General features: G+C 38.7%; 1 protein-coding gene across 1 annotated transcript in view; it reads left to right on the top strand.

The window, feature by feature from the left end:
* TAFA4 (TAFA chemokine like family member 4) overlaps positions 1-19,593 on the top strand; it is a 131,198-nt gene extending 111,605 nt beyond the window's left edge. Inside the window, exons 4-5 of the mRNA XM_027864133.1 lie at positions 12,978-13,102; positions 19,284-19,593. Of these exons, the coding sequence (XP_027719934.1) occupies positions 12,978-13,102; positions 19,284-19,295 (137 nt within the window). The 3' untranslated portion in view covers positions 19,296-19,593. The remainder of the gene's footprint in view (positions 1-12,977; positions 13,103-19,283) is intronic.
* Positions 19,594-21,523: the final 1,930 nt, after the last annotated feature.

Below are 21,523 nucleotides of genomic sequence, written 5' to 3'. Positions count from 1 at the left end.
ATGTTGTCTTTTGTTATGAGTACTTGAGTTGTTTTTAAGAAGAGATTAAGAAAGCAGTTCATGGATGTAAGATCTGCAGGGATTTTTTTTTAAAACATATTTTTTCTTTCCAATGATAGCCAGTTCTTATATTCTGGGGAGTTTTGGGATGCATCTTAGTTAAGAATGTAGTTTACTGTCTGTAGCAAGGACAATTTGTTGTGGCCTTGTCAAATTTACGGAGAAACTAAGACTTGGTCAGTATCTCTTTAAACCTTATTCTTAATTGTCAAAATTGATAGTTTTTATCAATCCAGCTAGGTGACACAGTGGATAGAGCATTGACCCTGAAGTCAGGAGGACCTGAGTTCAATTCTGGTCTCAGACATTTATTAGCTATGTGACTTTGGGTGAGTCACTTAATCCTGTTTGCCTCAGTTTCCTCATCTGTAAAATGAGATGGAGAAGGAAATGGCAAACCTCTCTAATATCTTGACCAAGAAAACCCCAAATGAGGTCATGAAGAGTTGCATGTGACTGAAACAACTGAGCATCTGTCAATCCTCATCCTTCTTGACTTCAGCATTTGACACCTTTGACTACCCTTTCACTCTGGAGAGCTTTTACTTTTGGGGTTTTGGTGACATGGTTCTTTCTTGATTCTCCTCCTGCCTGCCTGACTACCTGTTGGTATCCTTTGCTAATGTACCATCAGCATCATACCCCTAACTGTGAGTGTTGCACCAAAGCTCTTTCATAGGCCCTCATCCCTCTGTACATGTTCTCTTTTGATGATCTCATCTGCTCATGTGAATTTAATGATCATTTCTTAGCTAATGCCTCCCATATCTATGGCCTAGTCTCTCTCCTGAGTTCCAGTACCCTACCACCAAAGGCCTTTTGGTTAACCTGAGAGTGTCTCAAGCTTGAGATTAAAACATAATTAATTATCTTTCCCTCACAAATGAATCACATTTCTAGACTTTGATATTTATGCCAAGAACACCACCATCCTTCTAGTTACCAGGTCCACATCTCAAAGTCTTTCCTGAAGTACGCTATCTAGGGAGGAATACGATACTCCACATATGTTTTGACCAGGGCAGAGTGCATCCTTCATAGTGTTGGATGCTGTTAGCCCTCAGTGCAGCCCAAGAATGAATTAGTTTTTTTTATTTGCCACATTAAAGTGTTCAGATGTTAGATGGAGGGATGTTAGAAGTTTTCTAGCCAACCTTTTCATTTTACAGATGAAGAATCTGAGACCCAATGAAATAAAAGATGACGTGCCCAACATCATCTTTTGTTGCTGTTTTTGTTCAATTGTTTTCAGTTGTGTCTGACTCTGTGATTCCATTTGGGGTTTTCTTGGCAAAGATACTGGAGTGGTTTGCTGTTTCCTTCTCCAGCTCATTTTACAGACGAGGGAATTGAAGCAAACGGGGTTAAGTGACATGCATAGGGCCATATCGTTACTAAGTGCCTGAGTCCAGATTTGAACTCGGTTCTGCTTGAGTCCAGGTCCTAGCGCTCTATCCATGATACCACTTAGCTGCCCAACATCACCAAGAATGTACAAAGCAGAGACAGGATGTGAACTCAGGTAATCTGACCCAAGATTCATAACTATTTCTACAGTACTATGATGCTTCTGTTTTCTCATTTTGAGACCTACTTCCAGATCCTTGATTAGAGGAACTGAAGTCTAGACATGTTTCTCCCATCTTGCACTTGTGAAATTGATTTTTTGAATGTAAGCATATGGCTTTACATTGAATCTCCTCCTCCCAATTCAACTTCATCTTATTGTATTTAACTCATTGTTCTAGCCTGAGCCATTTTTGGATCCTTACTCTGCATTGTCTCCATTTTTTGCATCATTTGAGTAGGACTGGAAGGCCCTATTTTCTTTCTTTCTTTCTTTTTTTAGCCATTTTGAAAAAAAATTCTTACTTTTATTTGTATACGTTCTCCTTTTTATCCTCCTAACATCTTGGTGAGAATCCAGCTTCTCATTTTATGAGTAGGGGCGTCATGCTGAATGATGTATTTGAAATCTTACAACTGGGAAATAGCAGAGAAGGAATTTGAACACATATCTTCCAAGATCCCAGGCTCACACCATGTCCATTACATCACACTGTTTCCCTTTCTTGTCTTATAATAATATGTAATGTGAGGCAGCTAGGTGGTGCCATAGTGCATAGAGTCTTGGCCTGATGTCAAGAAGACTCATTTTTCTGGGTTCAAATCTGGCCTTAAACACCTACTAGCTATGTGACCTTGGGCAAGTTACTTCACCTTCTTTGTCTCAGTTTCCTCATCTACAAAATGATCTGGAGAAGGAAATGGCAAACCACTCCAGTATCTTTGCCAGGAAAATCCCAAATGGGGTTATGAAGAGTTGGACATGACTGGAAAACAACTGAAAAAAATGTAACATAACTTGCAGAACTTTCCCCTACTTGCCTCTATAGTTAATAAATAACTCAATAGGTAAAACTTGGAATAACTGTGGTCCAGGCAAAAATAATAAAAGAGAAAATACATTAACATATGGGAAAGTATTCCTGTACCAATTTCTGTTTCCATGGGAAATATATGCCATTTAGATATCACTTAATTTTCTTGTCTATATTTTCAGCGTAAAAAGGTAATTTTTAGTTAAGCCCTAACACTATGCAAATATAATTAAGCTAAATCAACATTTGAGAAACTAAATCTCCAGATGTGAGCCTGTTCTTACTTAGGCTAATTTAAAATTATAACAGCCCAAGTACCCCAAGAAATACATTTTTTTCCTTAATGGGATATATATTTGGAACAAGGGATAGAGAAGACTGCACAACAATGAGGAATGGAAATGGACCAGACCAAGGCCTATTAATATTTTACCTGGAAAATAATGGCCAAAGATGCCACACCAAAGACCAGGATCTCCACAAGTTATGTAGAATTCATGGGGTTTTTGGAATCTGAGGCTTGTAAATGAGGGAGTTCATTACAATGTGGCAGCACGGGTTACCAATGAAGGCATACTCCCTCTGTGCCCCGAATTTTTATGTCAAGCAGCTGTAGTGACTTTGTAAAATTAAGAACTCTTTTGTGGTTAACAAAGGCATTTTTAGAATAGAAACTAATAGATGTTCTCATTTGAAGCACTCTGCAATATTTCAGAAAAGGAAAGAAAAATGCGTCTCCTATGCATTCATTTTCCTGTAGTGTGTTAAGGAGCCATATGTTAACATCCATGGCCATTAGAAAAGATTTCTGCTTCTGGTTCTTTGTCTCAGCTCATAGCCCTGCCCTGACCCCCATAGCTTAAACTTCTGAACTATCAAATCACCTTCTTTGCTAAAAAAGTCAAACATCCAATTCCTGCTCCAACAGGAAGTTCAAGATCCAGCTCTTTACTGATAAGAAACATTTACTTTCCTGCCTGTGCTATTGGTCCTTCTTAGGTCTCTATCTCTCCATGGCAGCTAGGTGGTGCAGTAAAGAGCCCTGGGCTTGGAATCAGAGGGACTGATCTTCATGAGTTCAAATCTAGCCTTAGATACTTACTTGCTGTGTGACCCTGGGCAAGTTACTTTAACCCTGTTTGCCTCAGTTTCTCATCTCTAAAATGAGCTAGAGAGAAGGAAATGGCAAACCACTCTAACATCTCTGCTAAGGAAACCCCAAATTGGGTCGTGAAGAGTTGTATGTGACTGAAACGACTCAGCAACAGCAACTCTCTATGGCAATATTGCTAGTTATTCCATTAATTCGTGCCCAGGTGATTTTTACTTTATGTTATAATCTGTTCTGTTTGTCCCTTAGGGGACGAAATTGAAGAGAGACAAATTTAGGCTTGATGCAAGGATCACCGCTTTGTCATGGTGGAAAGGCTTGTGTAGCCTAATTAAACCATGAGCTATGCCGTACGTGGTTACCCAAGATGGACAGGTCATAGTAGAGAGTTCTAACAAAACATGATCCACTGGAAAAGTAAATGGCAAACCACTCCAGTATCTTTGCCAAGAAAACCTTATGGAAAGTACTAAAATAATAAAATATATGACATTGAAAGATGAGTCCATCAGGTTGGAAGGTGTCCAATATGCTACTGGGGAAGAGCAGAGGACAACTGGAAGCTCAGCTGGATGATATATCTGGTGACAAAAGGAAAGTCCAGTGCTGTAAAGATCAACATTGCATAGGAACCTGAAAGGTAAGATCTATGAACCAAGGTATGCTGGATGTGGTCAAACAGGAGATGGAAAGATTAAACATTGACATCTTATATGTCAACGTATGTAAATGGATGGAAATGGGTGAATTACATTCAGATGATCACTACATATAGTACTGTGGGCAAGGATAGCTTAGAAGAAATAGAACAGCCCTCATAGTCAATAAAAGCATGAGAAAAGCAGTACTATGATATAATCTTAAAATGACAGAATGATATCTGTTTGAATGCAAGCAAATCATTCAACATCACAGTAATATAAGTCTGTGCTCTACTCACTGATGCTGAAGAGACCAAAGTTGATCAGTTCTATGAAGACCTATAACATCTTCTGAAACAACACCAAAAAAAAGATGTCATATTCATTATAGGAAATTGGAATGCTAAAGTAGGAAATCAAAAGATAATTGGAATAATAGGCAAATTTGGCCTTGCAGTGCAAAATGAAGCAGGGCAGAGACTAATAGAGCTTTGTTAAGATATTCCACTGGTCATAACAAATACTCTTTTTTCAATATCCCATAAGGTGACCCTACACATAGACATCAACAGATGATTAATATAGAAATCAGATTGATTATATCCTTTGCTGTCAAAGCTCTATACAGTCAGTTAAAGTAAGACCTGGAGCTTACTGTGGTGCAGGTCATGAGCTTCTTATTGCAAAATTCAGACTTAAATTGAAGAAAGTAGGGAAAATCATATAGGTATGACCTAAATAACATCCCTTATGAATATGAAATGGAAGTGACAAATAGATTTAAGGGATTAGTTCTGGTAGATAGAGTGCCTGAAGAACTATGGACATAGGTTTGCACCATTGTATAGCAGGCAGCAAGAAAAAGACATTCTGAAAGAACAGAAGAACAAAAAAGCAAAATGGCTGTCTGACCAGACTTTGAAAATAGTTGAGGAAAGAAAAAAATGAAAGGTAAAGGAGGAAGAGAAAGATATATCAACTTAACACAGAATTCCAAAGAAAGCAAGGAGGGATAAGAAGGTTTTCTTAAATGAGCAATGCAAAGAAATAGAGGAAAATAAAAGAATGGGAAAAATAAGAGATATCTTCAAGAAAATTAGAGATATCAAGGGAAAATTTCATGCAAAAATGGCATGATAAAAGACAAGAATTGTAGGGATTTAACAGAAGCAGAAGAGATTAGAAAGAGGTGGCAAGAATACACAAAAGAACTATACAGGAAAGATCATAGCATCATCGATAACCACAATTTTGTGGTTCCTGATCTAGAATCAGACATCCTGGACAATGAAGTCAAGTGGGCCTTAGGAAGCATTACTGACAACAAGGATAGTGGAGGTAATAGAATTCCAGCTGAGTTATTTAAAACCCTAAAAGGTGATGCTGTTAAAGTTCTACATTCTTTGTGCCAGCAAATTTGGAAAATAGAACAATGGCCACTGGTTTGGAAAAGATTGGTTTATGTCCCAGTCTTAAAGAAGGGCAATTGCCAAGGAATGTTCAAATTACCAAACAATTGCACTCGTTTCATGTGCCAGTAAGGTTATGCTTAAGATTCTGCAAGTTAGGCTTCAGCAATATATGAACCAAGAATTACAAGAAGAGCAAGGCTGGTTTTCAAAGAGGCAGAGGAACTAGAGACCAAATTGCCAACATTTGTTGGATTATGGAGAAAGCAAGAGAGTTAAAAAAAAACCCAACTATCTACTTCTTCATTGACTACACTAAAGCCTTTGATTATGTGGATCACAACAAAATATGGCAAGTTCTCAAAGAGATAGGAGCACCAGCTCATTTTACTTGCCTCCCAAGGAACCTGTACATGGGCCAAAAAATAACAGAACAGAATATGGAATGATTGATTGGTTGAAGATTGGAAAAGAAGTATGAGAAGGCTGTATATTATCACCTTATTTATTTAAATTAAATGCAGAGCACATGATGTGAAATGCCAGACTGGATGAATTAAAAGCTGAAATTAAGGTTCCTGGGAGAAATATCAACAATCTCAGATATGCAGATGATACCACTCTGATGATAGAAAGTGAAGAGCAATTAAGAAGCCTCTTGATGAGGGTGAAAAAAGAGAGTATAAAAGCTGGCTTGAAGCTTAACATAAAAGAACAAAAACTAAGATCTTGGCAACTGGTCTCATCACTCCCTGGCAAATAGAGGGAGAAGAAATGGAAGCAGTGTCACATTTTATATTCTTGGACTCAAAGATCACTGCAGATGGTGATTGCAGTCGTGAAATTAAAAGACACTTGTCCTTTGAAGCAAAGCTATGGCAAATCTGGGCAGCCTACTAGAAAGCAGAGACATCACCTTGCCATGTCTGCATAGTCAAAGCTATGCTTTTTCCAGTAGCAATATATGGCTGTGAGAGTCAGATTGTAAGGAAACCTTAGCACTGCAGAATCAACTCTTTCAAATTCTGGTGCTAGAAAAAACTTGAGAGTTCCTTGGACAGCAAGGAGATCAAATCAGTCAATACTCAGAGAAATTAATTCAGGCTATTCACTGGAAGGTCAAATATTGAAGCTGGAGCTTAAATCCTTTGGCCCCATAATGAAAAGATAGTACTCATTGGAAGAGATCTTGATGTTGGGAAGGATTGAAAGCAAAAGGAGAAGGGGATGGCAAAGGATGAAATGGATAGATAGTATCATGGAAACAAAGAACATGAACTTGGGCAGACTTTGAGAGATAGTGGAAGATAGAAGGGCCTGATATGCTGTGGTTCATGGGGTCATGAAGGTCAGACACAACTGAACAACTGAACAAAAATAACATGGCAAATTTACTAATGATAAGAGGTACACAGAAGTGGAATGGGCTGCCCAGAGGGAGGTGGGGTGTGTTCTGTTAGCATCTCTCCCCCATTAGATTGTGAGCTCTTTGAGGGTAGGGACTTTTGCTTTTCTTTGTATCCTTGGTGTTTAGCATAGAATGTTTATTGACTGTTTGATTGATTTACTCTTCCTCATTGGAAGTTTTCAGGAAAAGGCTGATCCACCACTTGTTGGATTATTGCTCAGATATACGTTGGGCCAGGTGACCTCTAATCACAGGCTCATAAGATCACAGATTTAGAGTTGGAAAGAACTTAGAGGACATTTAGTCCAATCCTCTCATTTTACAGATGAGGAAACTGAGGCCCAAGGAGTGATGTGCTTAAGGTTCCACAGAGATGGAATTTGATTGTAGGTTCTCTGACTCCAAATTCAGCATATATTCCATTCTTTCACATTTCCTCTCAGGTGTCTTCAAACTCTGAAAGTCTGTGTTCCTGAAAAGACATGGAAATCCAATTTGGGAAAATGAAAATGTCATTTTCTATTTTGATTTTAGATTTTTTATTTATTTCTTTTGTTTTCACATTTCCTATACACCCCCCAACCATATCCCTTCTCTTCCCCCTTTCCTGAGAAACATAATTTATGACAAAGAATTAAAAAGAAAACATGAACAAGAGGAGTGTTATGTGTTTCTAGTTCCTTTTTTGGGGGGAGGCTGAGGCTGGTGGATTGCCAGAGTTTGGGAGTTCAGAGCCAATAGAGTGTCTGCACTAAGTCCAACACCAATATGGTGAGCTCCTGAGGGTGGAGGTAAGGTGGTTACTAGGCTGCCTAAGGAGGGGAAGTTGGAAGCAGAACAGGTCCAAGTTTCTACCATGCTGACCAGTAGTTCAGTTTGCCTAGGAGTGGTCACTATACTTCTGCCCTATGTGAGATAGGGAGATCTAGTCTTCACCAAAAAAATAGACAAATAAAGGAAAAAAGACAAAGAAAATTTTTTTGACAAAACCAATCAACACATTGAAAAGAAATCTGATTTTTTTGCATTGTTCCATACCTGTGGCCTTATATCAATGCAGATCAGCATCAGCTGGGCAATTTAGAGGCTTAGAGAGTTGCTTGGAGGCACTGAAATGACTTGTCCAGGGTCAAACTATCAGCAGGTGTCCAAGTCTTCCAGAGGCTAGTTCCCTACCTGGGAAGGGAGGCCTGGGAGGCACTGGGTTGCCTCTCATAAAAATCAGTATTCACTCCAAATTTATCAATATTCTACATTTGTTAGAATGTAAGATACTTGAGCCCAGGGCTTATTTTATTTTTGCATTTTATTCCCAACTTCTACTACAGTGCCTTGCACAGAGTAAAGCATTTGATAAATATTAATTGAATTTGTTAAATCTCTCTGGATTTTGTGTATCAAATTTGTGTGAAGGAGGAAGCAGATATTTATGTCAGGAAGAGGGTAGAAAGGTAAAGCTAAGCCTACAAGGGTACTAACTTCCTGGGAGGATCCTGGCCTGCCATCTTCATTTTGAGAGACAGCTGTCCTCAGAACTAAGACTCTCAACAGAACAAAATTGGGAAGGCTTTGCCAACCATCCTTAGGGTAAGAATCCATGTTCTTTCTGAAAGAACACAACAATACTTCAGCTGAAGACTTAGGGTAGAGAAAAGTAGACCACAAAAGCTTTGTGGCATGGAGACAGTGGTAGGGGCATCAGGAATGTGGCAATGAGATTGTTTGGGCCAACTGGGAGGGCCCAAGGAGTGTCAGGAAAAGTGATATATTGCTGAAACTCTGAATTTCAGGACCTCTAGGCACTAATTCTGTTACCTCCTTTTTCATCAGGGCTCCTTTAAGGAAGCCTGCACCCTTTCATTCTGGGCATGGGGAACATCTGTTTATCTTTCTTTATTTTAAATGGTCACTCTGTCTTTATAAACATTGCTAACTACAGGCCTTTGCTAGTCTGGGTATAGTTACTTAGTGGAAATAGAGTTGAGAAGAAGCAATTAAGGGGTCAACATTCATAGAGAAAAAAAGAGAAAGATTTGACACTGATACGTTTTGCCAAACAACTGTCTCTGTCTGGGGACCCAGAGCTGAGTAATTAAAAAAAGGAAGAGAGAATTATAGCTACTCTCTGAGCCAAGAATGAGCATTTGTATGAGGAAATTTGTCTAGGCCATAGTAGGGTGAAATACTTTAGGAGTGACTAAACAAGCTGGATCACCACCCTATCTCACCACTGCTACAGATATATTGTCAAAGATTTTATTACTTAAGGACCTGATTTCTTTTATGTGGTTACTCTCTCTACTGAGGTCCATCCAGGAGTGTGTGGGTAAATGTTTAACAACCAGCTGTCTGAAAATTTCCTTTTTACCCACAATTAAGTTTCATCTGCATTATTAATATGTTCTTATATCTAGATTATCAGTAAAACAATAAATCAATTCCTGATTTGTTGCTTTTGTGAATTTCCAAAGTAAAAATGATCACATTGGAACTTAACAATCAACTCTCATGGGCTGGTTCAAGCATATGTTGATGTGTTATGTTCCATTCTACTCCCGCTCCCTCACAAACTTTTGTCTTGGAGAATTCCTATAGTTGAAGTTCATCCCCTTATTGCCTCTTCCTGTAAATGAGCCTCTTTAAACCTATGCTGCTCTTTGGATGATAAACAGCTTTCCAAATGCATAGGACCCACCAGATTTTAGGTTCGAGTAACATGACATTCAGGAACCCAAGGCCACACAACTCCACAACACAAGAAAGTATAACAGGAGAATTTTAATGGATGATACAAAATCAAAACATTTGTGTAAGTTAACCAGTGAGAAGCTCACTACTTACATGGTGCCCAACTGCACTTTTGATTGAATTGAGTGACTGTATTTGCTACTTATGTGGGTATTAGCAGTCAGAAAGCTATTTTTCCCACACCAGTGACTTCATCTGTACAGAGGGCTCTCAGTGACCAATAATCTTTACCAACACAGAGCAGGTGAACTTACTGTCATGGAGAGATTGGGTCATTGAGAAGCCAAGTGGCTTCCTCAAGTTCATCTGCTTAGGACTGTCCGAAGCAAAATTTGGACCCAGGTCTTCTGAACTCCAAAGATAGCTCCATACCCACTAAGCAACACTGCCTCTTAGAAAGGAGGGGATTATTTCCACTAGACAACCTTTTTGGATGATAATGACAATTTTTCACTTGAACTTGCTAGATCCTGATCTCCAAGACCACTTATTATGTGGTTCTCTGAGTTTATTCTATTAATATTATCCATGACAATGTGCCTCTACGGTTAGAAATAACAGCTGCTCACCAAGTCACAAATAGCAAAACTTCATTACTGTATCATGGGTTTGGAGTCAGGGGTTCTCAGCTCAAAATCTTGGCTGGGTTACTTTCTACCTTTGTGACCTTGGCAAGTCATCTCACTGGGCCTCAGTTTCTTACTCTGTAAAATTAGGAGATTGAACTAAATGGCCTGTAATTTTCCTTTCAGCTCTAGGCCTAAGCTCCTTTGATCTTCTACTAACTTTCTCTTTCATTAGGAACTGCCATCCAACTTAAACATGAGAAAAAACAACCATCAATATTTGTGAGAGGATGGAATTTTCAAATACACTCGGGCAACTTTTTATGTATGGACAAGTTTGACTGAATCCTCTTAAAAGAGCAATTGAATCGCACCGAGCTCCTTTAAATTTTTTCCAGGGGTGGGGGAAGAGAAAAAAATCAGGGAGAATAATCAAAATGACTGAATTTTCTCCCTGTCATTGAAGCAGCTAGTACAGAGCATAGAATTTAGAGTCCAGATGACCTGAGTTCAAATCCTGCCCTAGACATTTACTAGCTGTGTAACCCTGGGCAAGTCATTTCATCTCTCGGTGCCTCAGTTTCTCAATCTGCATAATGGGGATAATGACACTTCATAAGCTTGTTATGAGGATCAAATGAGTTAATATACATAGCTCATTTGTAAACTTTCAAGCATTAAATAAATATTGGCTATTATTATTATTTCTATTATTATTCATAGACCACATGTTTAGAGCTGAAAGGACTACTTTAGATGTCCTATTCCAGCCTCCCCATTTTACATATGAGGGGTTTGGGGAGACTCACAGAGGCTCAGTGACTTGCCCAAAGTTACACAGCTACTAAGTGGTAAAGTCGAGATTTGAACCATCGTCTTCTGACTCCAAATAACTCTTTCCATGGTCCTTCCTGTTTGGACAGCATCCCATAAATAGAGTCTCACTTGTCTAAGTACTGGGTATCTGGGTGATAAATCTTGCAGTATTTCCTGCTTTGTAGGTTGAAAATACAAATCATTTCGTTAACAGGTCTCCTGGCTGCCAGCTGGTTAGTTGGTGAGGCAAGTCTAAGGGAGTATTCTGCAGGTGAGCTAATTAGCACAAGGCAGCTGGAAAGCCAGCCAGTGCCAGGCTTTCCTCCATCCATTTGTTTGTAGTGTTTCTGTGCAATAATTGACTTCAAGTGGCACCTCAGTGATCAGAATTAGGGCAGAGTAGCCGGATGGGCTCTGTTTTATTCAGATGACTGAACAGCAAGTGAAACGTGAAGATAAGATGGAGTCTTTTAATGTGTTTTTGTCTTTGCACTTCAGAAACGAGTTTGCTGCTGGGCCCAGGTGCTTTGTGGAGTTGTACTCAGCTTGGCCTGGAATGTTGTTTTTATTCAAGCCAATGAATCTTCCCTTTCTCCATGACTAACTTCAGTGGTTATGGATAGCAAAAGTAAGGAGAGGATGGATGTTCACTCCATTCAGTCTAAAATCTTACCAAACATGGATTGGCATCACTTATCTTTTAGCTATGGAATAGTGGAAAGAGCCTTCAGGACTGATTCTTAATTCCCGGGTTTAAGTCCCAGCTCTGCTACTTATGAGCAGTGCTACTTGCCAATCATTCTGAGCCTCCCTAAAATGGGGATAACATCACAGAAACTTAGAGATGGAAGGAAACTCAGTAACCATCTAGTCTAACCCACTCCTGGTCAAGGAGTGCAGCTACCGTATCCCTCTACCCCCAATTCTTCTCTTCTGCTGGCTCAATATCCCCAGTTCCTTCAACCACCTTTTTGGGGATGCTTTCTGGCTTATCAAAATCCTTCCAAAAATGTGGTGCCCAGAAGGGACCACAATACTCTATTCAGATGACCAGGATAGAAAGCAGCAGGACTATTCCCTCACTGGTTCTGGCCACTATTTATTTTGAACATAGCCCATTGAAAATAGAGCTGGGGTCATCATGGGTGCTCCATCTTCAGTCACATCTCATCATGGGCCAGTAGCCCTCAGAAAGAGAAGCAATGGTTCCATAAAATAGAAATTTTCCTTAAATTTAATACTTTCAGAGTATTATTCAGGTGATACAAGTCAACATTTCTAAATAAATTAGGGAGAATAGAAGAGTTAATGAAAACTTTTGATCTTTTCCCTGAGATTATTCAGTCTGGGCCAGCTGGGTATGGGAATGGATGGAACCCTGGCTGCCCCAATTTGAACCTGCATATCTCACTGTTGATTGCACTTGCAGGTAGATACTACTGGCAACTTCTCTTTTATTTGTCAATCTGATTTTTTGAAACCATGTGTAAGATTCAATATTTATCCCTAATAAATTTGATCACATTCAATTTGGCCCAGTATTATACCCTATCAAGATAATTTTAAGTCCTCACTTTGACATTCCCTCTCTCCCTTCCTTCCTTCCTTTCTTCCTTCCTTCCTTCCTTCCTTTCTTCCTTCCTTCCTTTCTTCCTTCCTCTTTCCCTCTCTCTCTCTCTCTTTTTCCAATTGGGGAGTTAATTATGAATGAAGACATTTCATCTCTGTAACAGCTGTATTTATGTAACCCAATCATGAAGGAAGGCATTGTTTTCCCTCCCAGATCAATGAAAACAAAATCCCCTTTGACACTTGTGACTTGGGTTCTCTCTTCCAGCCTCCATTGTCCTACAGAAATGGTGGTGTCATATGAACCCATGCCTGGATGGAGAGGATTGTAAGGTGCTTCCAGATTATTCTGGTTGGTCTTGCAGCAGTGGCAACAAAGTCAAAACCACCAAGGTAAGCATGGGGGAAAAACACAAACAGAATCAATGGCTGTGGCCAGTTATTAATGATGTTTACTTTTCATGGTTTTCTAATTTAGACATTGAGAGAGCTGTATTTCATGTTGATCAAGCTGGTTGTTCTCCTGCTAGCCCATGGTTTGGCCTTTACTAAAAGGAGATTTCCCAGCATCCTCCTTTGTGTCAGGTTTTATGGAACTGTGATTTGGTGCAATAGCCCGTTTTTTAGTCAGTGATACTAAATTTATTTCACTTCTTTTGTGAGTCTGATTTAAAGTAGAAGTTCCCTAGATGACAGGCTAATGTATCAAAATATTATGGCAAATATCCCCATACAGATGGATCCCGGAAATAGAAATGCTCCTTAAAAAGAAAATCATTGTTTAACTGATAGAAAATGTGATTCAAGTGATAGAAGCCAATGTTTTTAAATAAATGGGGGGGGGGTGAAAGAGGAAGAATGAAGACATTTGATAAGTCACCTGTCCAATCTCTGGCCCTCTTTTTTCTCTTTCAAATGAAGTTGTTTTAAGGTCCCATTACAGTTCTGAATCTATGATCCTACTAGTAAATATTATCACCATATGCAATTAAATGTTTGATGATGCTAATAAATTAGAAATCTAAAAAAAGCCCTTTAAATACTCTTCCCTCTAGTGTCTTACATTCAGTTGTCAACACTAAACTTTTCCTTTGCTTTGAATTTTGGGGCCATGGAGCAGCACTTTTGGCGATCCTTTCATAACAGTAAAAACAAGACAATGAATACAAGCCAAATGGGTTCTGGAAATTAAGATTAGTGGGCATACCTCAGCATCTTAGCAGATCTGCCCTCTATAGTCAGGTATTGCTCTATGGTACATTGGCATATATATGCCTTAGGATTATTAGGGCACTGTGTGCTAGGAAGCAAGGCCTACTGTTTCTAAATTTATTCTGTAGTAGTGACATTTCATTGAATACTTCCAAAAAGTCATAGTCACATCATTCTGCTCCCTAAGTCACTGTGATACCAAGGATGCCTTGTAGTAGAGGGCCACCGGAGGATCATTCTGAAGTCATAAAACTTTGTTTTCTTTATTAATCTGACGAAGTGTGACTTAGATGGTGTAAAACATTTTATGTCTTTTATAGAGCCTATGCACATCCAGGAAATTCATGTGTATAGTTGTGTCCACCTTCCAGGCTTAGGCTACTGTGTACTGAAGAAAAAGAAACAATAACTCATGGCCCCTTGTCATCAGCCCAGATATTTTAACTAGACATATTTACCGTGCAGAGAAAAGTATTGACTAGTTGATATTTTCAACAATTAATCAATCAATAAACATTTATTAAGCACCTACTATGTGCCAGGCACTGTGCTAAGTTCTGGGGATACACAAAGAGGCAGAGGACAGTCCCTGGCCTCAAAGAGCTTATAATCTAATGGAGGAGAAAACATGCAAACAAATATATACAAAGTGAGCTATATACAGGACAAATAGGAAGTAATTAATAGAAGGAAGGTGCTGCAATTAAAAGGGGACAAAGAAGGCTTCCTGTAGAAGGTGGGATAAGGTAAGGACGTGAGTAGTCAGAGTTAGGGAGAGAGAGCATTCCAGGCATAAAGGACAGCCAGAGAAAGCGCCAGGAGCTAAGAAATTGAGCATCTTTGTTTGTGGGACAGCCAGGTGGTGTCACAAGATCAAAAAGTACATGTCAGGGAGTAAAGAGCAAGAAAAGTGGCAAGGCAGGAGTGGGCTAGGTCATGAAGGGCTTTGAAAGCCAAACAGAGCATTTTGTATTTGATTCTAGATGTGATAGGGAAACACTGGAGTTTATTGAGTAGAGGGATGACATTCCTGTCATGACAAAGCACATTCCTGTGCTATAGAAACTTTTAGAGACTGGAGCATAGACTAGGGTAGGGAGAGACTTGAGGTAGGCAGGCTCACTGACAGGCTTTCAGTAGTCTAGGTGCAATGTAATGAGAGCTTGCACCGGAGTGGTGGTAGCATCAGAGGAGAAAAGGGAGTGTATTCAAGAGATCGCCTTTGTAATGGCTTGGATGGAAGAGTCAGACAGAGTGAGAAATCCAGGATCATTCCTAGATTGGGAACCCAAGGGACTGTGAGGACTTTACAGTCATAGAGAAGGGGTATGTGGTGTGTGTGTGTGTGTGTGTGTGTGTGCGTGTATGTGTGTGTGTGTGTGTGTGATGGTTTAGGGTGAAAGATACAATAATACATTCAGAACAGAAATGAAATGTCCAAAGGAGGAATAATATATGATTTTCTATAGGAGCTATCCAAGTTGGAAGTTAATCCTGAATTTAAATAGAAATGTGAAAAAAAAATGCAGCCAGTAGGAGTTACATGACAAAGTCATTGTAATTAGACAAAGATGTGGTAATTAGATGTGGGGATCATTTCTAACCAGTCATCTCTTTTCGTGTAGACAAATATTTCTTTCTTAGAATATTCTTTCTTTTAAAAAAAACAATTACTTATTTTTTATTCTGGACTTAATAAACGTCAAATAAAATATTCATTTCCATAAATAAAGTAGGACAGAAAAAGAGGGTTGTACCTCAAAAGATGAATCTCCATTATAAATAGCTTCCTTCTACGCATATGACAAAGTCAACAGACTTTCAAAGCTGTCCTGCTTATCTATGATTCCTTCTGGCCTTCCTCTTCTATGCAAATGCGTTATTGACCCTCTTTACTTTTTTCTTCCTGGCAGCTCAATTTCTAGTCCTTCTTTCCCTTTCATCTTCATGACCTTTTCCTCTGAAAATTATTTTTTTAAAGACAAAGAAATCTAATATGCATAGTCTTGTAACCAATATACATAGTCAAGCAAAACATTTCCATATCAGCCATGGTTAAGAATGTGTGTCTCCTTCTGTATCGTGAGTCCATCACTCTTCTGCCAAAACAGGAGTAGCCTGCTTTATCATTAGTATTATAGAATCCTGGTTTGTCATTGCTTCAGGCAGAGTTCTTTAAACTTTCAAAGTGGTTTTTTTATGTTGTTGTTATTAGAGAAATAGTTCTCCTGGTTCTGCCCACTTTTCTTTTTACCAGTAGATTCAAGTTTCCCCAGGTTTTCTGAAACTATCCCATTCATCACTTCATATGGAATGTAGTATTCTATTATATCCATATACCATAATTTGTTCAGCCATTTGCCAATTGATGGACTTTACTTTCCAGTTCTTTTCCAGCATATTCATTGTAGTGTTTTGCTTTGTAGTAGTTTTGTTTCTCTAGAAAAATCACACATACCACTTTTTCTGGAAATGCATTTTTGTGGCTTGCAGCTCTCTCAGTTGTTCTGGGTAGATGATATAACTTTTTTTTAAAAACATGACCCCAGATTTCCCAATGACCTCCTAAGTGAGCTTGGTCAAGGCATTCACCTTTGGACCTCAGTTTCCTTCCCTTTAAAATGAAGGTATTGGACTAAGTGGCATGTAAGGTACCTTGAAGTTTTCAATTTCAGATCCCACAAATATGTGATTTTCAGTTTTATGTCTTTGCCTGTGTTGAATAGTTCTGTTTCTTATTTAGTATCAATGGGTGCAGCCTTGGTATCTTATTAATCAAGCTATGAATCAATGAGGAGTTTTTGGTCCTTTTAAAAAATAATTCCTTATAAGTAGCATTAAAAAAGATGAATACAAATTCTACTATACTATTTGATACAAAACAGCTACTTTGCACTAAATAATATGTATAGTTGGATGACAAATTTGTCTGGAGGTAGATGGATTCAAGTAGAACCTTGATTTCTTGACTTCACTGCCCCTACTAAATATATCACTGCATGGAATTTTTTGCATTGAAAGTGACCTCAGTGGCCATCCAATTCATCCCAAACCCAACAAGTGATGTTCTATTCTCTGCAGGAATATCTTCAGGAGTGGGGAACCCATTAAGTGGTACAGTGGATAGTATACTGGGCCTGGGGTTAAAAGACCCAAGTTCAAATTTTGTGTCAGACACTTGTTAGTTATGTGACCATAAGCAAGTCACTTGACCTCTGTTTACATCAGTTTCTTCATCTGTAAAACAAGGATGATAATAGTACTTATTTCCCATGATTGTTGTGAGGATCAAATGAGATTATAATTGCAAAGTTCTTAGGACAGTGCCTGGCACATAGTAAGCACTACAAAAATGTTAGCTATTATTATTGTAGCTTTTAAAGGAGAACCAGGCTCAAAATGTATAGATTTTCTGCAATGTTTGTTTAAAGTGTAGTTAATTATTCTGAGTAATAAAGAAAAAAACAGTTATTACCTTTTAATAGTCTTATTTCCCCAGTAAAGCAAGAGGTTTTCTAAAAGAAGCCATTAAAAAAAGTGAACATTGCATTAAAACACTCACACAGAGCAACATTATTTTGCTCTATTGAACTATCTATACTTTATAATTTTAACCAATAATTATGAGAACCATTCTTGAAGGAATTAACTTAGACAGCTCAGCATACATGAAATTACTTGATGGGCTATGAGTGTTTGTACTACAGAGCAACTTAAAACTTCTTCACAGTACACAGATACAGGGTTGATGGTTTTATTGTGAGAGTTTCAATCCTGTATTAGAACATTCAGGACAAACTATGAACACAAACATGGTCTTAGAGAGAGAAGAAATTTGGAATAATTCCACCACGTAGCTCCTTATAGAGGCAGGCAGTCAATCAAACAGAAAATCTCCTGCTTCACAAAAAGCCAGTTGTCTGAATTTGGAGTCAAAGGGCTGAGTTTAAATTCTGATTCTGCTCCTTACTACCCTTGTGACCTTGGTCAAGTCGCTTCCTCTTCTTGGGACTCAGTTTCCTTATGTGTAAAATGAGAATGGGACTAAATGACCTCTAAGACTCTTATCAGCTCTAGATCTATGATTCTGTGACCACAGTGACCACTTGACAAGTTTGAACACTCACAAGCTAAACTAGTTGCATCTGAGCCAGCCTCTTATGAAGGCAAAGCCAATTATTCTTTCTTCAGTACTTTGAAAGGTCTGATTTCATTAGTATGTGTATTTTCCTAAATGACAAATGACAACCACTTCACAACTTTGTCATTGGACCAGTAGAATATGAGCTCCTTGAGGGCAGGCTTGGCACACAATAGGTGCTTAATAAATGGTTGTTGGAATGATTTGGATTTATGATTTACTATGGTTGTCATTCTGGTGAAGGCTGCCCTAAAGATGGTGGCCTTTGTATCAGTAGACTCATTTTTGAAAAAGTTTCCAAATGAATTCAATGTCTTGAATTCTCCCAGGGCACTTTGTTTAGACCTCTCCTTTGTCCCAGTCTCACTCTAACTTCTATTATACCTATCTGTGTGTATACCATAGTCTTCCCCATAGAATATAAGCTCCTGGAGGTGAGACAATGTAATTTTTAAACTTTATACCCCTAGTACCTAGCATAAAGTTTTGAATTTACAGGGTATAGAACTTGCCCATACTTGCACTTCATTGCATGGGCTTCAGAAATCCAAGCTAACATCTTCATCATAATAAATATCAAAGTAGAAATTTAAAATAATTTTGCACAAATTCAAATACACTGCACAGAGTCCTAACTATTCCTTTTTGAATCTGGGTAAAGATTCTCAAGATTGGACCAGAGCGATCAGCGCAAAAGTGCCCTCAAAATACCTTTTAAAGACAAATTCAGTTGGAGCAGAAGAGACAGCACAGGCACTTTGTTGTCAAAGATCTCAGGACACAGAGAGGGAAGGGCATCTTGAGGACACATTATGAGCTGGCCAATTCCTTTTTTTTTTTTTTTTGGGCTAGGCAATGGGGTTAAGTGACTTGCCCAGGGTCACACAGCTAGTGTTATGTGTCTGAGGCCGGATTTGAATGCAGGTCCTCCTGAATCCACGGCCGGTGCTCTATCTGCTGCACCACTTAGCTGCTCCTGGCCAATTCTTTTTTAATGTTCTACTCATGCTAAGTGCTAAGCTCAGGCGTTTTAATGTTTCTACATTGTAAGTGCTGTTTGCACCCTCTAAACCTTAGTGCCCAGGAACAAAAATCCAATCTCCCCACCCTAGGTACAGCTCAGTGCTTGCATTATGTCGTTGCTTTAATAACTGCTGTGGTCTCTGCATGCGTATCTGCTACTTTGAGAAACTCACTGCTTTGTCATTTCCTTTGTTGTAGGTCACCCGGTAGCCCAGAATTAGCTGGGTTTTGTTGTTGGTGAGAAGAACACATGTGCCAGCATGCTCACTCAGATGATCACATAGACCTTTTGAGTGAAGATTCTCTTGGACTTGAGGACTTTGAGTCTCCAAATGGGCATCTTGGATGGCAGCATCTCCTACCTGTTCCAGCACCACTTGCTTTTTAGGATGTCTCCTACTTGGGAATCACACAAATTTAAGAAAACTGAATTAACATATTCTGGATTCTCAAGGATTACAAGTTTTCGAGAAATCCCCTAAAGTGGGTCAATCCTAAGAACATTTGAAAGCAAATTGCTTCTTTCATAAAAGTGATTTTGATTTTCAAGGAGAAATGATTGAGTTTGAAACAACCCACAGCTGTCCTTTATGTGTGTATACGTGTTTCCCCCCCACCCCGCCCCAGTATGCAGTGCATTGGCTTGGGCTGAAACTTACCCACATACCCAATGGACTTAGAGGAAGATGCTAGAAAAGCATGTTGTCAGTGAGTTTTATGGGTTTGGATCAATGAAATAGGGGAAGTGAATTTTCTGAACCTTTAGCATCAGTGGGCTCTATATTTTGGTTTTGATGTGTGCAATTTCCCTCATCATTTCAGATTTTGACTTTTTGGGAATAGATTGTTCTAGTAACTATTTGTTAGATAGACAAATAATTGAGTTTGAATTATTCTTCAGGTGTTGACTTCTGAATGTGAAATAGCTAGGCATTAGCGCAACATCTCTTCTTATATTTGTTAATGAGATCCCTATTAAGGGCAGATCTACAAAGAGAGGAAGTTTTGTTTAGATTTTCAGGCTTTCAACTATATTTGAAGAAGTTATTTAAAACTCAAAAATGTCTCTGTTCTAGATGAAAAAGAATGATCTCCCCTTGATCCAGTTTATGGTAATTATAAGAATTCTGCATTCAATTCTTTAACTGAACCAATTGTTTAAAATGCCCACTTTTGGGAGGGAGATAATGATCTCATACCACCTTAGATTTTTCTCCCATTGTTTCCCCGATCAGTGCATTATTCATCTTGTTTCTGGAAATGTAACTGTCAAAGGAAGTGAAACTTGAGTTCCTTTTCCCCTGGCTTTATTATTTTGAAATTCAGATGCCTCAAAATAGACCAAAATACAGTGATGCAAATGTGCCCATGGATGGCTGTTGACCCAGATGCCAAATGCATAGCGGTTATGAATATGTACACACTATTCTAATTCCATGGGACTGATTTTTTTTCTGTCTTCAGAAATGCCAAAAACTTATACTTGTTGCACTAATTTAGTCCATTGTACACATTCTTTCCAGTTTATGAGCAGTAGCACCAACACCAGAATGTTGTTTGTAACAGTGACAATTAAAATTCAATTTTACTCCTTTAGAATGACCAAAGTCGGTTGCAGAGAACCAGCTGTGTGGATCCATTGTTTGGTTTCTAGGAGTTTGTATTTTAATTTTATAGTTTCCTATTCTTAGGATCCTGGTAGATATTGTATTAGTTAATAAGTAAAAAACAAAACAAAAACCAAAACTCTTTCTGTTGATGTTTGAAGGATGTGTGATTATTCTAGACTGGAGATGAGAGTGTGTTCTTGAATGTCAAAGAATTTGCATTTTTTAAAAAAATGACTTGGTTTCTATCTTGTCTAAGTTGGAAATGCAGGGCCTTCTCAAAGACTGATCCCATTATTGACTGGTGTGGAAACTTTGATCTTCTCCGTTTGGGCTGATTCACTCCTCCTTAGGCAACATGTGCCTCCTCTCCCCGCCCCTCCCCCCCACCTTCTGAGATCTCACCATATTAATGCCAAACTTACTACAGACATGGCCTACCAAAGCTCAGAACTCCTCAGTTTGAGATCTGCCAGCCTTTGATTCTTACACAGCTGGGATTATAGTCATGCTCCGGCAATCCTAGCTTCAGATGTTTAATGAACTGGAAAAAAAGAGAGGAGAACCTTCAAACCTAAGGCAACCATGCTTCTGACAAAGATAATTTTTTCATTTTCCAATGATATGACATGAAGAGAAGATTAGTAGAAATTTAGAAATACTACTTGTATGCTTTTTCATAGGACAATCTATTCCTGGTCTGTCCCCTCTCTCTCCATGATAGCTCTTTCTTAGTATCATGGGAGAATAAATAGATTTGGAGATAAAAGGAGTACTTCAGTTAGTTCAACCCTCACAATTGACATATGAGGAAACTGAGGTAGTCACACA

Source organism: Vombatus ursinus, unplaced genomic scaffold (genome assembly GCF_900497805.2).
Source record: "Vombatus ursinus unplaced genomic scaffold, bare-nosed wombat genome assembly UNPS02014773.1, whole genome shotgun sequence".
Classification (NCBI taxonomy): Eukaryota; Metazoa; Chordata; class Mammalia; order Diprotodontia; family Vombatidae; genus Vombatus; species Vombatus ursinus.
The sequence above is the reverse complement of the archived record's forward strand: the minus strand, read 5'-3'. Positions and strand labels throughout refer to the sequence as shown.